Genomic DNA, 22234 nt, shown 5'->3' with positions numbered 1-22234 from the left:
CATGGTTTCTGAGTTTGGGCCCTGCATCGGGCTCTCTGCTATTAGCACTGAGCGAGAGCCCTGTGTCAGGCTCTCCACTCTCACTGCAGAGCCCACGTTGGATCCTCTGTCTCCCTCTCTCTGCCCCTCCCCCACTCACTCTCTTTCTCTCTCTCTCTCAAAAATAAAAAACTTTTTAAAGAAACATGATAAAATTCTATTCAGAAAGGTAGAAAGCAGCAGCAGAAACTCTGAAAAGTTCAGAATATTTTAATATATTTATGGTGTTATATATTTACTAATTTTAAAGTGCTGTCCATATTTTTAAATCATGTGTCTTTGACCAAAATAGTTTCTTATACAGATTTCTAATCTCAAATACTTCATTAATGATCTTGAAGAATGTAGCAATAACCATTACTCTGTAGCTCCCCTAAAGTTATAAGAACACTGTAAAGTGCCTCCAGGCATGAGAAAAAATAAAAAGGAAAATAAATCAGGGAATGGCCCCAGTGGGATTTGAATCAGGACATGACTGTAATCTTTTTCACCAGGCAGGATCCATAATAAAGGATAAAAAGACATAGTACTTAAAGAAACCAACCTGTTACAGAAGCAATATTGTCCCAGAGCGGGGAAGGGATGTCATACACAGAAAAGGAATTATTAAGACTGGCTCCTCAAGCATGTGCATAAAGGGGAACTAATAGAGATAATATATTTAGACTTTCATAAAGCTTTGACAAGATCACATCCAAATGAGTCATCCTGGGATTAGCAGGGAATGCTTTGTTGTGCAGAGAGGGCTTGTCGCAAAAACTGAAAATCATCTCTAGCCTGAAGTCTTACCATAGCCTGATAACTGGTCATCCAAGTCTTTCTTTCCTCCTCCTCCAGGATCCAAGATGATCTTCCAGGGATGCAAATCCAATCAGGTTACTCCTGCTTAATACCTTCAGTGGCTCCCATTGCCATTAGGATGAAGTCCTTACCTGTGATAAAGGTCTTATGATCTGGTTCTGGCTCCTTGTCATTGTTGGCAGCTCAGTATTTGAACCATTTTCTTATGTTTGGTAATTCCATATCTGCTTCACACTTTCAAGCTGAACATGCTGTATGCTGGCTTTTACAGCTTCCCCTACAACTAGAAGTTTTTCAGGAGCAAGTGATGGGAAGATAGGAAACTTGAGGAATTTTTTCTTGTGGCTGTGGCTGTAACAAGCTTTGGCTTTGGGGCCAACAGACTTTTGGGCCAAAAGAGGCAGCAATACTAATGTAGGCTCCTGTGCCCAGTGCTCAGAGCCAGCTGCATTAGTCAGACATATGGTAACATTAAGCACTCAAGGTGGCAACTGGTATTCTCAGACTACTGCTGGGTGTGATTTGGGACACTGTGGTAATAAAAAATATTGATTAAACTCTTAAGAACACATTGCTCAATAATTCTCAATGTTAAAAAAAATGTTTCGCAATCAACACGAAAAGGGAACCTAACCTATGGAATGGGATAAGATATTTGCAAATGATATACTCAATAAAGGGTTAGTATCCAAAATCTGTAAAGAACTTATCAAACTCCACACACAAAAAATGAACAATCCAATTTAAAAATGGGCAAAAGACATGAATAGACACTTTTTCCAAAGAAGACATCCAGATGGCCAACAGACACAGGAAAAGATGCTCAACATCACTCATCATCAGGGAAATGTAAATCAAAACTACAGCGAGGTATCACCTCATACCTATCAGAATGGAGAAAATCAAAAACACAAGTAACAACAGGTGTTGGTGAGGATGTGAATAAAAAGGAACTGCTGCACTGTCGGTAGCAGGGCAAACTGGTGTACCCACTGTGGAAAACAGTATGAAACTTCCTCAAAAAGTTAAAAATGGGAGCGCCTGGGTGGCCCAGTCGGTTGAGCGTCCGACTTCGGCTCAGGTCATGATCTCACAGTTCAGGGGTTCGATCCCCGTGCCAGGCTCTGTGCTGACAGCTAGCTCAGAGCCTGGAGCCTGTCTTCAGATTCTGTGCCTCCCTCTCTCTCTGACCCTCCCCTGCTCACACTGTCTCTCTCTCTCTCTCTCAAAAAAAAAAAAAAAACATTTTTAAAAAGTTAAAAATAGAACTATCCTAAATACTAAATACTTTGTAAGTAGTAACTCTTTAAACAATGAGTTTAATAACAATATAAGTATTACCAGTATATCTATTTTAAAGATGAGAAAACTGAGTCACAAAGAATGTAAATACTTTCCAGGTTACTTCACCAGGGATACAAATGCAAGGTCAGGGAGTGGAACTACAAGTTCCAATCCTCTGATCAGACAGTTGGTTCTCTAGACAACCAGCCCCAGCCTTAGGTGTGGTCCAAACCCTGCCTTTAACATAACAAAAGACACCTTGATCTCATCTCTTAGAAAATCCCCAGGGTTCTAGGAGCTCTGGACAGAAATGGGGACAAAGACCAGATATGTATTTCTTATTATAAATCACAATATCACAGGATTTCACTTTAATCAGAAACTGTGACTATCTCCTGGTCATTTGGGGCTTCTTGTGCCTAGGAAACAGTGGACAAAAAGAAAAAAAAAAAGGTTTCCGTATTGGCAGCACTAAATAAATGACCTTCATTATAAGGAGCTAGGGTTGCTGCTGCACAACAGGGGCCTAAAGGGATATGTCTGGAATGCAGGAGATTTACTGGTGCTTTTGATGCTTTCACATCCACTGACAAATGTAAATAGACAATTGCTCCAACTGATGATTCAGGAGTAACTAAGGTTCTGACCTTTGCAGATATAGTTCCCGGTACCTCCATCAAGCAACCACACTAGACCTTCTAAAGTGATGGGCAAGGAAGGAAAACCTAGGAAGTGTGGTGGAGGGAAATGACAAATGTCAGTTCCAGCTTCAGACATTTCCACAGTGCAGGACTAAAGCTTGTTCTGCAAGCCCTCCTATGCTGAGATTGTACCTAGCCATCACCCTGAATGACACGTTACAGATTAAAGTGCACCCAGATCCAAGCAGTGTATGACGTGGATGAGGAAATCGTCTACTTCTTGTCCCTGCCTCATTTCCTCTTGGCCAATCTTTTTACTCCGATTGCTGCTGCAGCTCCAAGCTCTTGCAGGTGTGTCAACAGGATCTGTCAACAGGACACCTCAGGTTTGCAGCACACCACTTGCTCTCTGCCCTAGGCTTCCTTCCCTCCCACGTGAGAAGTCTCTAAGAACCCTCAGCCATTCTGAGGCACACCCATACCTGGAAGTGAAAGGGAATTAACTGCACGAGACAACTCTCACCCAACTTGGTGACCAGCTGGTGGATACTCATTTTCCCCTTGTACACATTCTATGTACATTCTATAGGGCTCCTCGAAGTCCCTGGTGGAATTAAGCCTGCTACTCCGAAGCAACAGGCCAACCACACAAACCTGATGGGCTGTCCTTCTATCCCTGCTTCACCCTTACCAGTCTCCCACTTGTTCTTTCACATCACTCCCTAATAGAACCTGCACACAAGCTTGTCTCTCAGGCTCTGCATTTCCGGGTACCCCACACACAGAAGAATCAGATGAGAATACTTGTGAATTTTCTCTGAAAGTTAAAACCAATATACTAATGTAAACCAGCGCTACAAAGTATGTTCCTCCTATAACGCTTTCTTACTCTACTTTCATAGGTGAAATGGTCACCCTACTGTTTTAAGACTGAACTATAAAGCATGCAGCTTTATTTTATTGAGCAATACTGTTATCTCATTTTCATCTTCACAAAGTAGGCATTACTATCTCCATGCTAAAGATGGGGAAACAGGAGGCCTTATTTTCCAACTGTTAAACTTGAGCTAGGATTCTGACCCCAATCTAACCTCCAAAGCCCATGTGCTAAACCATTTCACTTCATTTCCTCAACGTGGCCTCCACTCTGTCTTCTTATCCTACAATGGCCCCCAGTCTAGCCATACTCAACATACCTTGCCTTTTCATGTTTCTGTTTTGCCGTTAGCCACTGTGATCTTCAGAGCCTTGATCAAATGCCATCTCCCTACACAGACTTGCTTCTCCATGAGCTTCTCTATCACTTTCCTGAATCCCTATCATATATATATATATGTGTATATATATATATATATATATATTTTTTTTTTTAACCACACTGATGTTACTGTTCTGTTGCATTTACCACTGGGGCTGGAGCTAGATAAGAGTTTAGATATTAAGTTGTACTGAATATAATGTGCTCTCAAATAACAATCACTGAATAAAACAGTTGTCAGAGTGTACTCCTTAAGCACAGGACGTAAGCTTGTCTTACTGACTATTGTATTGTGGGCACAGAGCACAATGCCTGGCTCATAGTAGACACTCATTGATTGAATGACTGAATGTATGAACATGAATTTGTTTCTTTACTAAACTGTGAACTCTTACAAAATAGAGATAATACAATGTCCAGTAAATATTTGTTGAATCAAAGTAATATGAAGAAAGAGGAACTACTTAATGATTAATAGAAGATTTATTTAAACAATAATACCTAGAGTCATCACTGACAGACTTAATATGAAATGCTAAATGGTCGATCCAATTTTCCTTCCTGGATCAGTTTTTCTTTCCTATCCTGCAGAGACAGAAAAAACCAACAAAAAAACAAAAAAACTACATTAGAAACAACATTTTCTGACCCCCGTTCATTGCAACATGATTTACAATAGCCAAGATACAAAAACAACCTGAGTGTCTACCAATGGATGAATGGATAAAGATATGGTATATGTACAATAGAATACTATTCAGCCATAATAAAAAAAAATGAAATCTTGCAATTTCATAGGTATAAGCTTATAGATACAGAGAACACACTGGTAGCTGAAAGAGACAGGGGACGGGCAGTGGGCAAAATGGGTGGAGATCAAAAGGTACAAACTTCCAATCATAAACTAAATAAGTCATGGGGATATAATGTACAGCATGGTGCCTACAGTTAATTATACAATACTCAATATTTGAAAGCTGCCCTCATTATAAGAAAAAAGATTATTTTTTGTAATTATGTATATAGTGACAGATGTTAACTAGACTTACTCTGGTGACCATTTTGCAAAATACATAAATAAAAGGGTACTAGAAAATACAAAAACAAAAAACGAATGTATTCTGGCATAACCCACAGTACAACTCTGAAACGGGACTGAAATACTCCAAATCTAATTCTCATCCCCCACTGTCTAAAGCCTAGGAAATATGACTGAAGAAATAAAGGGACAATGAAAAACCACTCCTATTGAAAAACATCTTTATGCAGGGCATCTAGGTGGCTCAGTTGGCTAAGCATTTGACTTTTGGTTTTGGCTCAGGTCATGATCTTGCAGTTCGTGAGATCAAGCCCCATGGCAGGCTCTGTGCTGACAGTGCTAAGCCTGCTTGGGACTCTTTCTTCCTCTCTTTCTGAATAAAATAAAAATAAGCATTAAAAAAAAAAGATGGGGCACCTGGATGACTCAGTCAGTTAAGCATCCAACTTCGGCTCAGGTCATGATCTCAGAGTTCATGATTTTGAGCCCCACAGCAGGCTTTCTGCTCTCAGCACAGAGCCCACTTCAGATCCTCTCCCTCTTGCACTTACACTGCCTCTCTCAAAAATAAATAAAGATTTAAAAAGAGAGAGAGAGAAAAGAAAAACATCTTATGCACATGTTGGAATAATTTTATCACCCCACTAAAAAGCATATGTCAAAAGCAAAATGTGCCTTGGTGACTCAGTCAGTTAAGCATCCAACTTCAGCTCAGGTCATGATCTCATGGTTCATGAGTTTGAGCCCCGCATTGGGCTCTGTGCTGACAGCTGGCTCAGAGCGTGGAGCCTGTTTTCAGATTCTGTATCTCTCTCTCTGACCCTCCCCTGCTCACGCTGTCTCTGTCTCTCAAAAATAAATTAAAAAACACTAAAAAATTTTTTTTTAAAAAAGCAAAACGCAAACACCTTCTGGATAAGTATGGCCTACCTTTCTGTGAAGCAGTTAATTTATCAGACAATCAAAATATATAAGGTCCAACAGGAGAGTGGATTGGCCAGTTTAAGGCAGAGCTAGATGAATGGGCTCCATGCCAGATGGCAACATGAGGCCTGCCGGGGGTCCAGTACCAGCTGTCAAAGATAAGCCCGGCTTTCTCTGCGATCCTATGGCCTCTGATGGCAGATTCCCACCACAGGCTGCTTTTGCTTTCCTCTTGTTAGGGTATAACAAAGTTTTAACATTAATTCACAAAATGTGACCAATATAACTAGAATTTATACAAAGAGGGAAACACTAAATGATTTATGTATTCTGCTAATATTTAACCCAGATAAACATCTCTTTTTAAAAAAAACAAATGAACTAAGAAAACTAAATTAAAAAATCACAAAGATAATACTTAAAGGTAAATCAAAATAGCAATGTTTAACTTCTAGATTAACTTTTTAAAGTTACTTCTGTATTCTCTCACTTAACATTCACAGCACAATTTCCTCACATCATCTAAAACACACCAGGAAAATTCTTTCATGAGTTAAGTTCAAGTCTTAGAAATTTAAACTGATCAACTTACTACTTGATAATTCTAGAATAGCCATTAAATTGTATTTTAGTATATTTCAGTAAGAGTTGAAACAATAAAGCAATAAAACCAAATATGTAACTGAAACTTTCTGTTTTAATTATTGCTGGAAAGGAACAAAGATGAAAGAGTAGAGGGTCAAGATGGGAGGGAGGCTGGTGGCAACTGCTGAGAGAGAGCTGCAGCCAACACCAGGGGACCTATCACACAGAATCGAAACATCAGGCCCCAATACTCACCCTGTCAGTTTTGAAAACATAATACCAGAAGACGAGGGGCCCAATTCCAAACAGAGCTCCTAAGAGTGAGGTCTTAGGAGTGGGTCTGAAATTGGGATAGATATTCGCTGATCTTGCATAGGTCCAACGAATCAAGGCAGGATCTTCCTGAAATTCATGAAAAGAAAACGTTACAGGAGCTTAAGCAGGACCACAAAACAGTCTTATCAAAACTTTTGTGGGGGAGCACAGGAGATGCCTTTTGTGCTCCACCACAGTTAAGGGTAAACCCTGAATATTCCTAAATAGCTTTGGGGAAGAGCTTTCATTTCAAGTATTTTTTAATAATTTTCTGATGATCCTAGTCAAATCCTTCAGAATTTAAAAGATTCTTATATCATCCTTCAGCTTTCTATTTATTTGAGATTTAAGAAACCTAATTTTTTTTTGAGAAAGAGAAAGAGTGTGAGTGGGGGAGGGGCAAAGAGAGAGAGAGAGAGAGAGAGAGAGAGAGAGAGAGAGAGAGAGATAAAGATCCGAAGCAGGCTCAATGCCCTGAGCTGTCAGCATAGAGCCTGACATGGGGCTCAAACTCATAAATGGTGAGAACATGACCTGAGCCAAAGTTGGACACTTAACCAACTGAGCCCCCCAGGTGCCCTAGATACCTAATCTTTTTAAGCAGTCAGAGAAGTGACTTTTTCTCTCTGATAATTTTTTTTTTTTTAGCTTCATTCTTTCTTAAAGTGTGACCAACTGAACCACAGTATTCCCGATGAGGACTGATTTCATATGCTCTGTCATGCTTTGTACTTTGTTTCCAGGACCTTTTCTAATGCTACCCCCCCACCCCCCTCCACCCCATCTTTCCAGGCTACATATAAATTGCAGGAAGGTGAAGACTGAGGTAGGCTAACTCTGAACTTTAACTTCTTTAAGCTGACTTGGCAGATAGTTTACAAGCAAAACTATTACATTTAACACTATTAAAATAATGTATAGAGAGGACAAGGTTGTTAAAAAATAATCAGACTGTCTTGGTTTAAGAAAAAAGTATCCATTTTAATATATTTATACTAGAACAATGATATAAGATAGCAAATCTGTCCCAAAACATAATTAAACTTAATTACCTAAATCCCCAAATAATTTTATAAAAATTATTTGTTCCAATTAACTGATAGGCAGATTAAAACTAAGCAAATGAAATTAGCTTTAAAACTTTAAAGAGAACATTCAAGGTTCTGTCCAACACCAAGGAAGTCATGATGGGTAGGATTAAAATAATTAAACTGGATCTTCCATTTTTAAACCAAAGTATTTGCAGAGAAACAGTATAGGTGAAGACACAAGATACAGATAGGTGCAAGGGGATGACTGAGGTCAATATCTGAAAGGATAAATACATCTCTTCTTGTATCTATCCCCTCTGCCATTAATGTATGTGAATGATTCTCCCATGACAGAATTCTCAATCTGCCAGTCACACATCTACATATTCATCTGCCAGATCTGTCTTCCAGAAACAGATCTTTCATTTCATGGAAATATCAATACCCCCATGACCATAGTTTATTGAGCCTGGTACTGTTGTTAAGAGAGGTTCCAAAACACATTCCACAGGGGACAGTTTTCTTTCTTTGACATCACTCTATGTCCAAAGAACTATCACCATCTGACATGGTGAACAACCCTCGAAACCATTTCTTTTGGCTTTCAGGGCACACACCTCCCTGGTTTACCTCCTAACCCTGTGGCCATTCCCTCTTGGTCTCTTTTGCTCTTTATTTCCTTATCTCTTTAAACTCTTAATATCGGATCTCAGACCTTACTGGTCTTTTTTTTTTAAGTTTATTTTTATTTATTTTGAGAGGGATAGAGAGCGAGCGGGGGAGGGGCAGAGAGGGAGAGACAAAATACCAAGCAGGCTCCATATTGTCAGTGCCGAGCCTGATTTGGGGCCCAAACTCACCAACTGTGAGATCATGACCTGAGCCAAGTCAAGAGTCAGACACTTAACTGAGCAATCCAGGTGCCCCTTTGCTCATCTTTTCCACCTACATTCATTCCCTTGATTACCTTCTCCAGTCATATGGTTTGGAATATCCATCTACAGGCCGATGACTCCCAAAATTTTACCTCCCCAGACCTCTACCCTAAACTCCAGACATAAAATCCAACTATCTGCTCAATACTGTCATATTGTCTAACGGCACGTCAAATGTGATGTATCCCAAACTGATTTTCCAATATTCCACTCCATCTCCATTCCTGCTCCTCTCACATTCTTCTCTATCTTGGTAAAAAGCAACTTCATTCTTTTGATAACTTAGGTCCAAAACCTTGAAGTCATTCTTCACCCTTCTCTCTCTTACACTTCACATCCAATCTGCTAACAAATCTGGTGGGTTTTACTTTCAATACATACTCAGAGCTCACCACTTCGTACCACCTCCACTGCCAAAACCCTGAGAGATTACCTCAAAAGCCTCCTAACTAGACTCCGTGCTCTTGTTCTCCATGATGCATTTTCAAGTAAGCAACCAGAGAGATGTTAAAGTTTAAGGGTAGATGACTTATTCAGTAAAAGTCCCTACAATGACCTATAAGTCTTGGTGTGATCTGGTTCCAAGTACCTTTCTGATCTCCTCTCTTCCTACTTTGCTCTCTTGATCACAATGGTCTCTTCAGTATTTCTGAAACTAACCAAGCACACTCCTAAGAACCTCAACACCTGTCCCCTCTACCTAAAATGCTACTTTTCCAGACAGCTGTGTGGCCAGCTCCCTCACCTCACTTCCTTCATGACACTTTCCATGGAATGCCTTCCCCAGGGATAGCTAACATTTCAGCTGCTACTCCTCCCTACTATATACACACATTCCTAATCCCCTTCCTTGCTTTATTTTTCTTACCACTTATCGCTAACATGCTGAATGATTTACTTTTTAAAGTTTATTTATTTTGAGAGAGAGAGAGCAAGCAGGAAAGGGGCAGACAGAGGAAGAGACGGAATCCCAAGCAGGCTCCACGCTGTCAGCGCAGACTCTGATATGGAGCTTGAACTCTTATACCTGAGGCGAGATCAAAAGTCGGACACTTAAATGACTGAGCCACCCACGTGCCCCTAAATTATTTTGTTTTTAAACCTGTTTATTACTTGTCTGGCCCAAAGAAAGTTCTACGAAGATGGGAATGTTCACTGTCACCTCAGCACCTAACACAGGGCCTAGCCTATTACAGCAATTATTTATTCATTGAATCAAAAATTCTTAAAGATTAGGCAAAGAATTTCCATGTATTGATCACTAAATGATTAAGTGCCAGCCAGGCACTCATTTAATTAACAGAACAACCAATGAGGCCGGTATTACTGTCTCTTTTATATTACGAAGTTGAAACTGTCCTAGGGCACAGAACTGGAAAAAAGAAAATCTGGGGTTTACACTTCAAACCACCTGTGTGAATATGAAAATAACAAATGTCTCCCTCGATGCTTTGGGTTACAAAGATCCAGGTTTAAATTCTGCTTTATCGCCTTCATAAGGGAGTATCACTCTGTGACCTACTTGTCCTTCCCCTGTTGTCTTCTTGTCTGTAAAATGGGATTAATAACAGGGCCTAATTCTGAGTACTTATTACATTTGAATAATAATCAGAAAAGGTTTGCATAGTGCCTGCACAATTTAAATTTCCTTCAATTCTCATAACTTCCAAAGAGTCCTACAGAACACCAATGCAACTGTTGGGGAAAGTGGGTTTGTGTGTGTGTGTGTGTGTGTGTGTGTGTGTGTGTGTGTTTTGTTTTGGTATATTTGACATATTTAAACAGCTCTCATACAGAAAATTATCAAAAAGCACATTCATTAAATAATGGCTGTCGTTCTACTGGTTATATATTAAGTCCTGGAATGTTAATACAAACTATCTCACTTAACCACACAATGGCTATATAAAGAGTGTACTACCATTCCCACATAAGATCAGAAAATTAACGTTTGGAGGGAGTAGGCAAATTGCCTAAGGTCATGTAGTTTACCAATATGTGCTGCCTTGGCATATGATTCCAAAGATCAAAGCTTCAATAGTTGCAGAGTTTTGGTGTCTTTAAAAGATATTAATTGAAAAATCACTATATTCCCATTGGAAGAGAGCAGTATTGATATGAATTGTGAACTGAAAGGTGGAAAACTGCTTTAAAAAACAAGTAACACACACAACACATTTTCTGAACACTCATTACAGCCCAGGCACTGTTGGCCGGTGGTGTGCCTTATCTCATTTAATCCACATAACACCTTCATAAGGAAGTGCTGTATTATCCCAGGCAGGAAAACCGAGGCTAAGCATCAGAGTTGTGTCACTTTCTCAGGATTACCCAGGCAGGAAGCGAGCAAGCCAGGATCAAATCCAGCCCGGTGTGAATGGAGAAGCATCCTGTGGACCACCAAGCTCTCCGCCCAAGGTCAAAGGGCTAGTGGGTTGGCCTGCTCTCTGAGCCTGGAAAAGGGCCAATGTCTAAGATACTGACCGGAACGGTGGCCGCCCCGCTGCGGGGTGTCCCTTGGCCGGTCGGGGCTGCCCGGCCGGAGGGGACAGCCCAGACTCTCTGGCCCTTGATTCCCGCCCGGCCGGCCCCCGACTCACGATGAGCCCTCGGCGGCTGGGGTCGTTGTACTGAAGCAGGTACTCCCGTTTAAGTCGGGATCTTATGGCCGACCGCTCAGCTTGCGCCTTCCGGGCTTCCGGAGATACGTCGTATTCGGCTGGGTCGAGAGTGGAGGGTATAGTGGCCAGGCGCGAAGGCTGGTACTTGGGGAACGACATCTTGGCAGTCCGCACACAAGCGCGCCTGCGCGACTCCGCGGCCCTCCCCCTTTATTCTGACCTTCAGCCTGAGGAAGTGCGCTTGCGCGTTAGCTGAAGGTAGGCGATAGAGCGAGACAAAGAACTCGGCTTCTTTCCTCAACCTTTCTCGCGGTCCTTGGCCCCTAATGGCGATCTGCGCATGCCCAGTGTGACCCTTTCTCCCACTCCCACTTCTTCTACCTACCCACAGTCTATTGCTTGGTGTTTGCTGTTTCCTAGCAGACATTCTTATCTCTCCTGATGTAGCAGAGCCTTTTAATGAGAAGTTTGAACTGTGGGAGACTGGCAGACACGGGAAACGGGACTGCTTCTAGGCAGAGTCCTGTTTCACTGTGGGTCCCTCCAAGGTGTAAGACTTTGGACAAGGTATTTAACGTCTGAGTTTCCTCTTGCTCATCCTGGATAATGACCCGTATGCCATCTACCTAGCAAAGCTTTTGTGAGGATTACATAAGATAATGGATAGGTGCCAAAGTGCTTTGCAAAACACAATGTCCTATGCAAAACAATAAAGCATGAGCTTTTCTGTAAGTTACCACATTCGATCTGTACAACATAAATTGAGGTGTGTTTTTCATAGGCACGAAATAATGTTTAATAGGAGAATGAGGTTATAAAAGAAATGTTACCTGCCTGACTAGTAAGTCATTAAAAAATGAAATACTGAATAAAACTCATGAAGAAACAGTATCTTGACTAAAATATATCTTACCTAAATTCCTTAGCACTCTTCACGTGCTAAGAATGAAAAATATCCTTCAAGATATGAAAAATATGTATAGAGGCATTGTGTCTTAATGTGAAAGATGATTTGGGGAGGAAAAAAGGTAACCCAAAAGGTCTCTATTGTATTTCTCCTTTCCCCAACTATCACCAAGGGAAAAATGGCAACTTCAAGTTGCACAGCAGAGTCTTTGGGTACCAATCAGGTACTCCTCAGGGGTACATGTAAAGAATATTTCCATAACTCAGGCGAGGAAAGGTGGATCAAAAGAGAGCTTCACTTTGGATGAAACATCTGGAGACATAGGTATGTTGGGAAATGGTTGCTAGGCAGAGAAGGGACCTAGAAAGTGTTGGCATTTGAAGTGATGAGGAGCAGCACTGCTGTCAAATTTATTCAACATTTTAATGTTGTTTTAAAATATTTATTAAGCACCCACTGCGCAAAGCATACTACACACTAGTCAGTCTTAGTCAATCTTCTAGGCTCAGTGAGGGAAATGCAGAAGAAATGAAGGATGTGGTGTTTGTCTTTGAGGAGCTGACAATCAGGCAGCACACACAGAGCAGACAGAATATGATAATATTTGGAAAGCAGTTTAATGTCCAAGTGAATATAGAGCAAAATGGGCTCATGAGAACGCAGGCTGAAAAAGAAATGTGAAACAAATCACTTACACTCAATTTTAAAGGAATGAGAATAAAAGGAGTTCTGGGTTTTTTTCAAAGGTGTTTCAAAAACATTTTGTTTAAAGCTTAGACACTGATCTGGGAAAACAGGCATGCAAAAAGTATAAAAGAAAGAAGAAGGAGTACAGTGACTACACATGACAACATTTTAAAAAGACTTCATAAATGTAAGAGAGAGGGAAAGAGAGAAAGAGAATAAACTTCATCATTTCTCTTTGGATTAGTTAAGGTGTTTATTTTCACATTTGCTTAATTTTCACAAGGATCCCTTAAGGTGATTGTCAAAAAGATGGAGTCTTAAGTTCTGTTCTGCTCTTAAAGATTCAGAGCTGAAGTGGCAGGGAACCCAAGAGTCTGTACTTTTTAGTTTCCTGAGGGGATTCTTAGGTCGTGCGAGTTTGGGAAACAGAGATGAGTACAAGAGATCTTCCTTTCCCTCTTCCATTTTCCAGGAAGTGTCCTCCCAAAGTGAATCTATTTAAGATGGAGACCCAGATTCTATAGTGAAAGAAAAAAACTTAATTGGGACTTCATCTTGAATTAATGCAATCAAAAGATTATGAAAATGAATGTTTTCTTATATTTAACATTTAAGGTCACAATTACAACTATGTGCTAATTCTGATAAATCAAGGGTTAATTTATGGGTGCAGTTATTTTTATATAGTTCATTATCCTTCACTTTGCATTTGATTTTTGCAGAGGGTCATATTTACAGAAATGTGGAGGCCTTTATCCAGTTTTCCCAAGGTCCTCTCTTAATCGTTTGAAACTAATTTTTTTCCTTTTGAAGCATTGATGTCATCATTATTCTTATTGATTTTCTTTTTTTCCACTTTTCTATCTAGTACAACACTCTAAGATCCTCCTTTATTAGTGACTTTGTAGGTTGGTGCAAACATCACTTTCATGAATTTTATGAAAGTCCACATCCTTTTTAAGATTTGCAATAGATTTCTATTGTTTTGAGGACTGGATGTTTCCAAATGGATGGCTAAGACTTTGGTAGGAGTGGAGGTAGGCACTAGGGTTAGCAGATCAAACAATGTTAAGTGGGGAACAATTTCACAAGTAGCCATTTCACCAATGAATATTTCATATTTTGAAGACTTTTACTTCTCCTAATAGAACATATCAGAATTTCTTGGGACAGGGATTACCAGGACTAAGTATATGTATCTGTATTTGACTGGAAGAGGGATGAAGTGTAAAGTGAGAAGGAGAGAAAAACAAATATGCAGGGGTGGTCAAGTATGAGACTGGAACAGGATTTCAGGGAACAGAAGATGGACAAGTGAGTACAGAAACTGTAAGGAGCAGATGAGTTCCAGCTGCAGCAATAAGAAGATTATTCCTTCTCTTAATTGGCTAGGATCATAGGTAAATTTATGAATAAATTCCCAACTTTGAGTCACGAATACACCCTATGCTCAGAGATTTAACTAATCAGTGATTATTAGCAATGGATATTTAGTGAGCATTTTCCTTTATTAGTGTTTTCAACAATCTTGTGCTGACATTGAATATCAGCAAATGATGTACTGTCAAACTAATGCAGGGTCCCCTCCTTCTGTGACCCTCTCCAGGACCCTGGAAAGGGCCCTAGAAATGTGTTCACATGGTCATTCTGTTTTTGTAAAATTAGACAAAGTAAGGTATTTAAATCTCAATTGCCTAAGACTGCTGTGTCTCTCCTAACTTCCCTTCTATTCCATTTTCCCTCCTGGTGGGTGGTATCGCAGTGGTCTGAGGCATTCGGGGGATCCGACAAATAAAATTTTGAATTTAGTGGGACATATTTATTTGATTCACATCAATTTCAAGTGGAGTTAAATTATTGCTAGGCATCCAGGCGTAGGAATGGCTTCCAGGGATATCATTAACACATAACAGTGTGCCATGAAGGTGCAGGATTAAAGTTTGGGCTGTGATATGAACTTGTCCTGTACATTCTGGCCCTGGAAATACATGGATAGAGGAGGAGAAATAAGGTTTGAGATATACAGAACCAGAAGTTAATCTGTGGGAAATTCTCCTAATCATCATTGGCCTTTTTTCTTTAAAAAGCACCCCCCCTGCAAAATTATATAAGCTTCAAGTCCACTCAAACCCTGATCGTCCTGTTTATCATTCTTATTAAGGCTGTAAGGAAGAGATACAAAGTGCTGTGTGAATTAATTTAATTGCAAAGAGATCTAAGAATATGGGGTAGAAAGCAAAGTCATCTTTCATTTGGTTATGTAGCCATCCAAGGAATTTATCTTCCAAAATTGAAATGAACAGCAGTTCAAAGGGAGAATGAGGACAATATTTTAGAGCTTCAGTGTCTCACCTTATCTCAAGTAAACCACTTTTTTCTTTGTTTAACTAGCATTTACTCTCCCTCTAAAAGAGGATATTATTGAATCAGTTTGAAGCTATTCAATCTAGATTGCCTCAAAGCACCACATGAGAGGTTGGCTTTCACTGTATCCAACTTATCTGCAGCTCTGTTGATTTGGGCAGTGTCGAAATCAGTCATGAATAAGATTATACTACTGGTTTTACTCAACAGATACACTTAAGTCACAGAAGTTTATCTTGTTTAGAGAAGACTCATATACAACTACTTGCTTCAGAAGTGGCTTATCCAGCAGGCATTTTAAGACTAAACAGCCTGTCCGTTACAAATATACATTACTTTCTACTTGTTTCTCCTATAGCTTTATAGTAGAAAGTCTTGGTATTTCAAGAGGCAAATCTCTGCATCTAATTATAGTTCAAAATTGTCTTTTGTTCTTCATCAGATGAATTTAGTATTAAGTTGTTAAATTCTAGGGGCACCTGGGTGGCTCAGTTGGTTGAGCCTCCTACTTCGGCTCAGGTCATGATCTCGTGTTCATGGGTTCGAGCTCGGTGTCCAGCTCTGTGCTGACAGCTCAAAGCCTGGAGCCTGCTTCTGATTCTGTGTCTCCCTCTCTCTCTGCCCCTCCCCTTCTCATGCTCTGTCTCTTTCTGTATTAAAAATAAATAAAACATGTAAAAAATTTTTTAAAGATGTTAAATTCTACGAAAAAATCTATTGGGAATTTGATTGGAACTGCACTGAAAGTATACCTTAATTTGAGGAGAACATTCTTATATTGCATCTTCTCATCTGTAATCTATTAGTTGGGTCCTTTATGCTCTTCAATCATGTTTTGTAACTTTCTCTGTAAGGAATTTTTGTTTCCTCTATTAGATTAATTCTGCTACATTATAGATTTCATTGCTATTGTTAATTGTTTCTTTTCCTATTACATTTTCTAAATGACTATTGCTGCTGTATTGTAATATTGATTTTTGTATACTGATCTTGGAACCAGTATCCTTGTTTATTACTTCTGTTGTGTTTTCTATTCCTTCCTTTGGATTGTTTTATGTAGTTGGCCATACCTTGAGAAAAGTTTCATATTTGGTTCTCTCTCTCTAGCGTTGCATTAGCTAGGACCTACAGTACAATATTTTATGATAGCAGAAATTGAGAGTCACCTATCTTATCCTCAGCTTTAATAGAAAATATGTTCACCATTAAATGTTTGCTATAGCATTTGGTAGAAGCCCTTTATCAGGTTGAGAAAATTCTCTTCTATTCCTTGCCAAACGTTTTATAATCATGAATGAGTGATAATTGATCACTGTTCCTACATTTTTGTTATATAGTTATAAGGTTTTGTCTGTTTAATCTTTTAGAAACAGAGAAATTTAGTAGGTTATTTTTAATTTCAAGCTTTTATTTAAATTCTAGTTAGTTAACATATATGGCAAAATTGGTTTCATGTGTAGAATTTAGGGATTTGTCACCTGCATATAACACCCAGTGCTCATCACAAGTGCCCTCCTTAATACCCATCACCCATTTAGGCCACCCCCCACCCACCTCCATCAACTCTCAGTTTGTTCTTTATAGTTAAGAGTCTTTATGGTTTGTTTTCCTCTCTTTTTCTTTCTTCCCCTATGTTCATCTGTTTTGTTCTCTTTTTTTTTTTTTAAGTTTATTTATTTATTTTGAGAGAGAGAGCATGAGTGAGCGGTGCAGGGGCAATGAGAGAGGGAGAGAGAAAATCCCAAGCAAGCTCTACACGGTCAGCACAGAATCTCATAAACCATGAGGTCATGACCTGAGCCAAAATCAAAAGTCAGCTGCTTAACCAACAGAGCTACCCAGACACCCCTCATCTGTTTTGTTTCTTAAATTCCACATGTGAGTGAAATCATATGGTATCTATCTTTCTCTGATTGACATATTTTACTTAGCATACTAGCTCCATCCATGTCATTGCAAATGGCAAGATTTCATTCTTTATGATTGCTGAGTAATATGTCCACTATCAGTTGATGGACATTTAGACTCCACAATTTGACTATTATTGATAGTGCTGCTATAAACATCAGGTGCATGAGCCCCTTCAAATCAGTATTTTTGTATCCTTTGGATAAATACCTAGTAGAGCAGTTGCTGGATCATAGGGTAGTTCCATTTTTAACTTTTTGAGGAACCTCCATACTGTTTTCCAGAGTGGCTGCATCTGTTTGCATTCCCACCAACAGTGTAAGAGGGTTTCCCCTTTCTTTGTATGCTTGCCAGCATTGTTTCCTGTGTTAATTTTAGCCATTCTGACAGGTGTGAAGGGGTCTCATCATAGTTTTGATTTGTATTTTCCTGATGATGAGTGATGTTGAGCATCTTTTCATGTGTCTGTTAGCCACTAGCTTGTTCTGATGTGGAATATTTTGCATTCTGAAATTAACTATTTCATGGCCATGCTGTGTTTTTTAATATACTGAATAAATAAACTGAATTAAATTTACTAGCATTTTATTTAGAACTTTACCATTTATGTTCATTGATGAATTGGCTCTATAATTTTCTTTTTCCTATTTTGTTCTTGTCCAGTTTTGGTAATTTATTTACATGAAAAGAATTGGATAAATTAATAGTCTTCCCCCTTTTTTTTTTTTAATTCTCCAAAGCGGTTTGTTTAAGACAGGAAGTATATTCCTTGAAGACCCTGTAAATTATCTTTTTAAAACTGTCAAATGCCTTGGTCTTCCCTTTTTATTTTCAGGAGAAACTTTTGGCTATTGATTCAAATTCTTTGATGGTTGTTAGTTTTTTCAGGTTTTTTATCTACTTTAGAATGAATTTTGGTAATTTAAATTTTCCAAAATATGTTTGTTTGTTTGTTGTTATTTTTAATGTTTATTTATTTTGAGAGAGAAAGAGAGAGAAAGTGTGCATGTGTGAGCTAGGACGGGGCAGAGAGAGAGGGAGAGAGAGAATCCCAAACAGGCTCCATGCTGTTAGTGCAGACTCCAACATGGGCCTTGATCCTACGAACCATGAGATCATGACCTGAGCTGAAATTAAGAGTCAGAACTGACTGAACCACCCAGCTGCCCCTTAAATATCTTGTTTTAAAGGTGTTATAGAATTTCTAATCTCATCTTACGATTTTCTAGTCTCCAGTTTTTATAATTATGATCCTCATTTTGCCGTTAATATTGTTTGTTTTCATGTACTCATTAATCCCCATCCCCTATTTCCCTTATCCCTTCCCTCTGGTAACTATCAGTTTCTTCTCTGTAGTTGAGAGTGTTTTTCTTGGTTTGCCTTTCTTTTTCCTTTGCTCCTTTTGTTTCTTAAATTCCACAAATGAATGAGATTATATGATGTTTGTCTTTCTCTGACTTATTTCACTCACCACTATATATATGTGTGTATATATATATATATATATATATATATATATATCTATCTCATATTTTGTTGATCCATTCATCTTTGGAAGGACACTTAGGCTGCATCCACAGTTTGTCTATTGTCGATAATGCTGCTATAAACATAGGGGTGCATGTATCCCTTTGAATTTGTGTTGTTGAATTTAGGGGGTAAATACCCAGTAGGACAATTCCTAGATCTTAGGGTAGTTCTGTTCTTAATTTTTTGAGGAATCCCCATACAGTTTTCCACATGGCTGCACAAATATTGTTTATTTATTGCTTCTTTACTTTTCTTCATCCGTCTTACTAGAGGTTTGTCTGCCTTGTCTTTTTAGAGAAGCCATTTAAAAAAATTTTTTTAATGTTTATTATTGAGAGAGATAGAGAAAGCGCATGTGTGCACAAGAGGCGGAGAAGTGGAGAGAGAGGGAGACACAGAATTCGAAGCAGGCTCCAGGCTCTGAGCTGTCAGCACAGAGCTGGACGTGGGGCTTGAACCTACAGACCGTGAGATCATGACCTGAACCTAAATTGGTCGCTTAACCGACTGAGCCACTCAGGTACCCCCAGAGAACAGATTTTTTGTTTTATCATCTCTAATCAATTTGTCCTCTTATACTTATTGCTTTTATTTTTTCTGAGATTGCTGAAATGTTCTATTTCTGGTTTATTCAGAAGAATACCTCATTCATTTTTGTCTTTACATTTTATAATTTTTTATGCATATAATCCTGTAAATTTAATTTTAGACATATATCCATAAGTTTTTATTAATATTTTCATTGTCATATAGTTCTGAGTATTTAATAATTTCTGTTATGCTTTTTCCTTAACTCACAAGTTATTTAGAAGTATATTTTTCAGTTTATGAAGTTTTTTGTCTTTTTTTTATTGTTAATTTCTAATTTAATTACATCATTGCATAATATTAGTTCTTTGAAATTTACTGAGACTTTCTTTTGGCTTCATATATGGTCAGGTTTTTTTTTTTTAACAAACCATTTTTTTGAAATTTAGCATACATATAGAAAGACAAATACACAAATCATACATATGCTGTTCAATGAGTTATTACAAAGGGAACAAAGACTTCTAATCATACATAGTCATTTTTATTACAGTCCCATGTAAGCTTCCAAAGAATATACACTTTGTAGTCATTAAGTGCAAGGTTAGATCAGGTTTTTAATTAGGTTGTTTAGGTCTCTTATATCTTTCTTTATTCACCTGTGTCTCCTTGCTCTATTTCCAGTATAGAAGTGCATATAATTTCCCAGTGCTATTGCCGTTTGTCCATTTCTCCTTGAGCAAGATTAAAATACACAGGGTGAATTGAAGGTGATATGAGACATTTTAATGCACATGCATCTGTGAAGTGTTTTTACCAAAAGACAAAGCAACTCACACATAATGGTTCGCTCATTCCATCCATTTAGTGTGCTGTATACAAACCAACCAGGAAAAAAAGATTTCTGCTTAAAATATACAGAACACTTAGAAACACATCTGTCATGTAGACATATCCAAAAGCTCATGAATATTACATTTTGCATTTCTCTCCTTCAGAGACAGTCTTTTCATCCTAGTCTTAGCATATATCTGTTCTCATTACTAAAGTCACTTACATAAGGACATATTCGTACTTGAAAGGAACAATAAGTTTCCTACAGAGTGTACAGTGACATTTTCTTACACATTGTCGATTTAACATAAAAGAGGGTTGGTCCCCTAAGCTGAGGCTATGTCATGCTTCTTTCTAGGGCATTAAGTGCTCCTCTAGCATCATCTTTTGCTTGGAGAGAGCAGTAGCCTCCTTATTGGCTTTCTTACCTATGTCCACCCTTCCCATACTCCTGTCTCTTTTCCAAACAGGAGATAGAGTGGCATTTTTAAAATACACATCATCCTAGCACCCCTATTTAAATCCTTATATAACTTCAAGAGCCACTAAAGTCTGTTTCCTGCCTTTTCAGCTGTGCTTGGCTTATTCTCCCCATCGCCATCTGTGCCCCAGCCACACTGGCCTCTCCTCAGTTCCTTCCTTCCACAGGGCCTTTGCACTTCCTTTTCACTCTGCTTTAAATATCACACACCATACCTCTTTTATCCTGCAGATCTCACTCAATTCTATCGCTCCTTGGTTAACCAATAAGGTCAAATCCCTCTACAAGCTTTCGTAGCATTGTAGACCTCTCCTTTACAACACTAATGACAATCCTAATTTTACATTTTTTATTATTTAGTTAATCCCTGCCCCATATCCCACTACAATTCAGGCTCTTTGAAGACCAGGCCACAGCAGGCTGGATTCACCCTGCATCCCAACACTAGCACAGTGCCTGGCTCATCACAGCAGTGGTGGCAGGCTAAATGACCAGTTCCTTTCTTCACTTTAAAGTGAATATATTAACCAGATATGCCTTCACCCCTCTTGCTGCCTCTGTTTTCATTCCCTGTGTACTTCCAGCAACACTGCATGCTCACCACTCCTTCTCTCTTCACTCCCCTCCCACTGTGAATTAAAAATTCAAGTCCAAAAGCACTGTCATTAATGTAGCTTTTTACTGAAAATTTTGTGTGGTTACAGAGGATGGAGTACATTACAAAGTAAAATGCCCTAACAAAGCCCTTTAACATCTCTGCTTCCTCCCAGCCTTGTCTCTACAGCAGCTGGAGTTGTCTTTCCTCTTCTTTTGCCCCCCCCACCCCATCCACCCCCAAATGTACTCTGGAAACCCCTCCAGCCAAACTGCCTCCTCCTCCACCTGCTTCCAAATCTATACTCAGCAAAACAAAGCACAGCCATCAGCCAAGCCATGACTCCTGGGTCCTTAGTTCATTGGGCCACTTGCATTTATAAAAATTTGGAACAAAAAGTGTTGACCCTTTGTTCATCTTTTCCTTTACTTGCTGATAGTCTTCCCTCTATCAGCGCCATCCATGCCCTCCCTACTGTCTGCTCATCTGACTGAAATCTTATATCCATTAAGATCCAATTCAAATATCCCACCTTCTAGAAACCTTTCCATAAGACCCTTAAGTTGAGGTAATTTTTCTCTTCCCTAAAAATGCACACTACTTCTTTTATTCTTCTTGGTACTACAAGCTATGTTAGGATTGTTTTAGTCTCCCTCTCCTTTAAGAGCAAGTTCTGTTTCTTACTCTACAAGGTCTGAAGGGTCTGGCTCATGACTCTCTGCACTGCAGGCTGCAGTGCTGGTAGAGTTACAACAAAACATTTTATATTTCTCTCAGATTTTGGTCAAAGCCTCTTCGAGAAAGCTAGTGATGATAGCCAATATTTCAATTTCAGAGCCACCTAGCAGAAACTACTTTTTCCCCATGAAGAATCTCTGTACATATTGTGGGTGGGAAATAGTACAGCTTCTGGAGCTATACTATTTA

At 39.0% G+C, this 22234-nt stretch overlaps 1 protein-coding gene across 1 annotated transcript; it reads right to left on the bottom strand.

Moving 5' to 3' along the window:
- Positions 1-4487: 4487 nt before the first annotated feature.
- Positions 4488-11688, bottom strand: NDUFB4 (NADH:ubiquinone oxidoreductase subunit B4). The gene is made up of 3 exons (XM_029940708.1): positions 11453-11688; positions 6827-6973; positions 4488-4608 (listed from the first exon to the last, which is right to left on the bottom strand). Exons 1-3 carry the CDS (start codon positions 11630-11632, stop codon positions 4546-4548), a joined length of 390 nt encoding a protein of 129 aa, XP_029796568.1. The 5' UTR covers positions 11633-11688; the 3' UTR covers positions 4488-4545.
- Positions 11689-22234: the final 10546 nt, after the last annotated feature.

The sequence above is a fragment of the Suricata suricatta genome, chromosome 5 (genome assembly GCF_006229205.1).
Source record: "Suricata suricatta isolate VVHF042 chromosome 5, meerkat_22Aug2017_6uvM2_HiC, whole genome shotgun sequence".
NCBI classification, from domain to species: Eukaryota; Metazoa; Chordata; class Mammalia; order Carnivora; family Herpestidae; genus Suricata; species Suricata suricatta.
The sequence above is the reverse complement of the archived record's forward strand: the minus strand, read 5'-3'. Positions and strand labels throughout refer to the sequence as shown.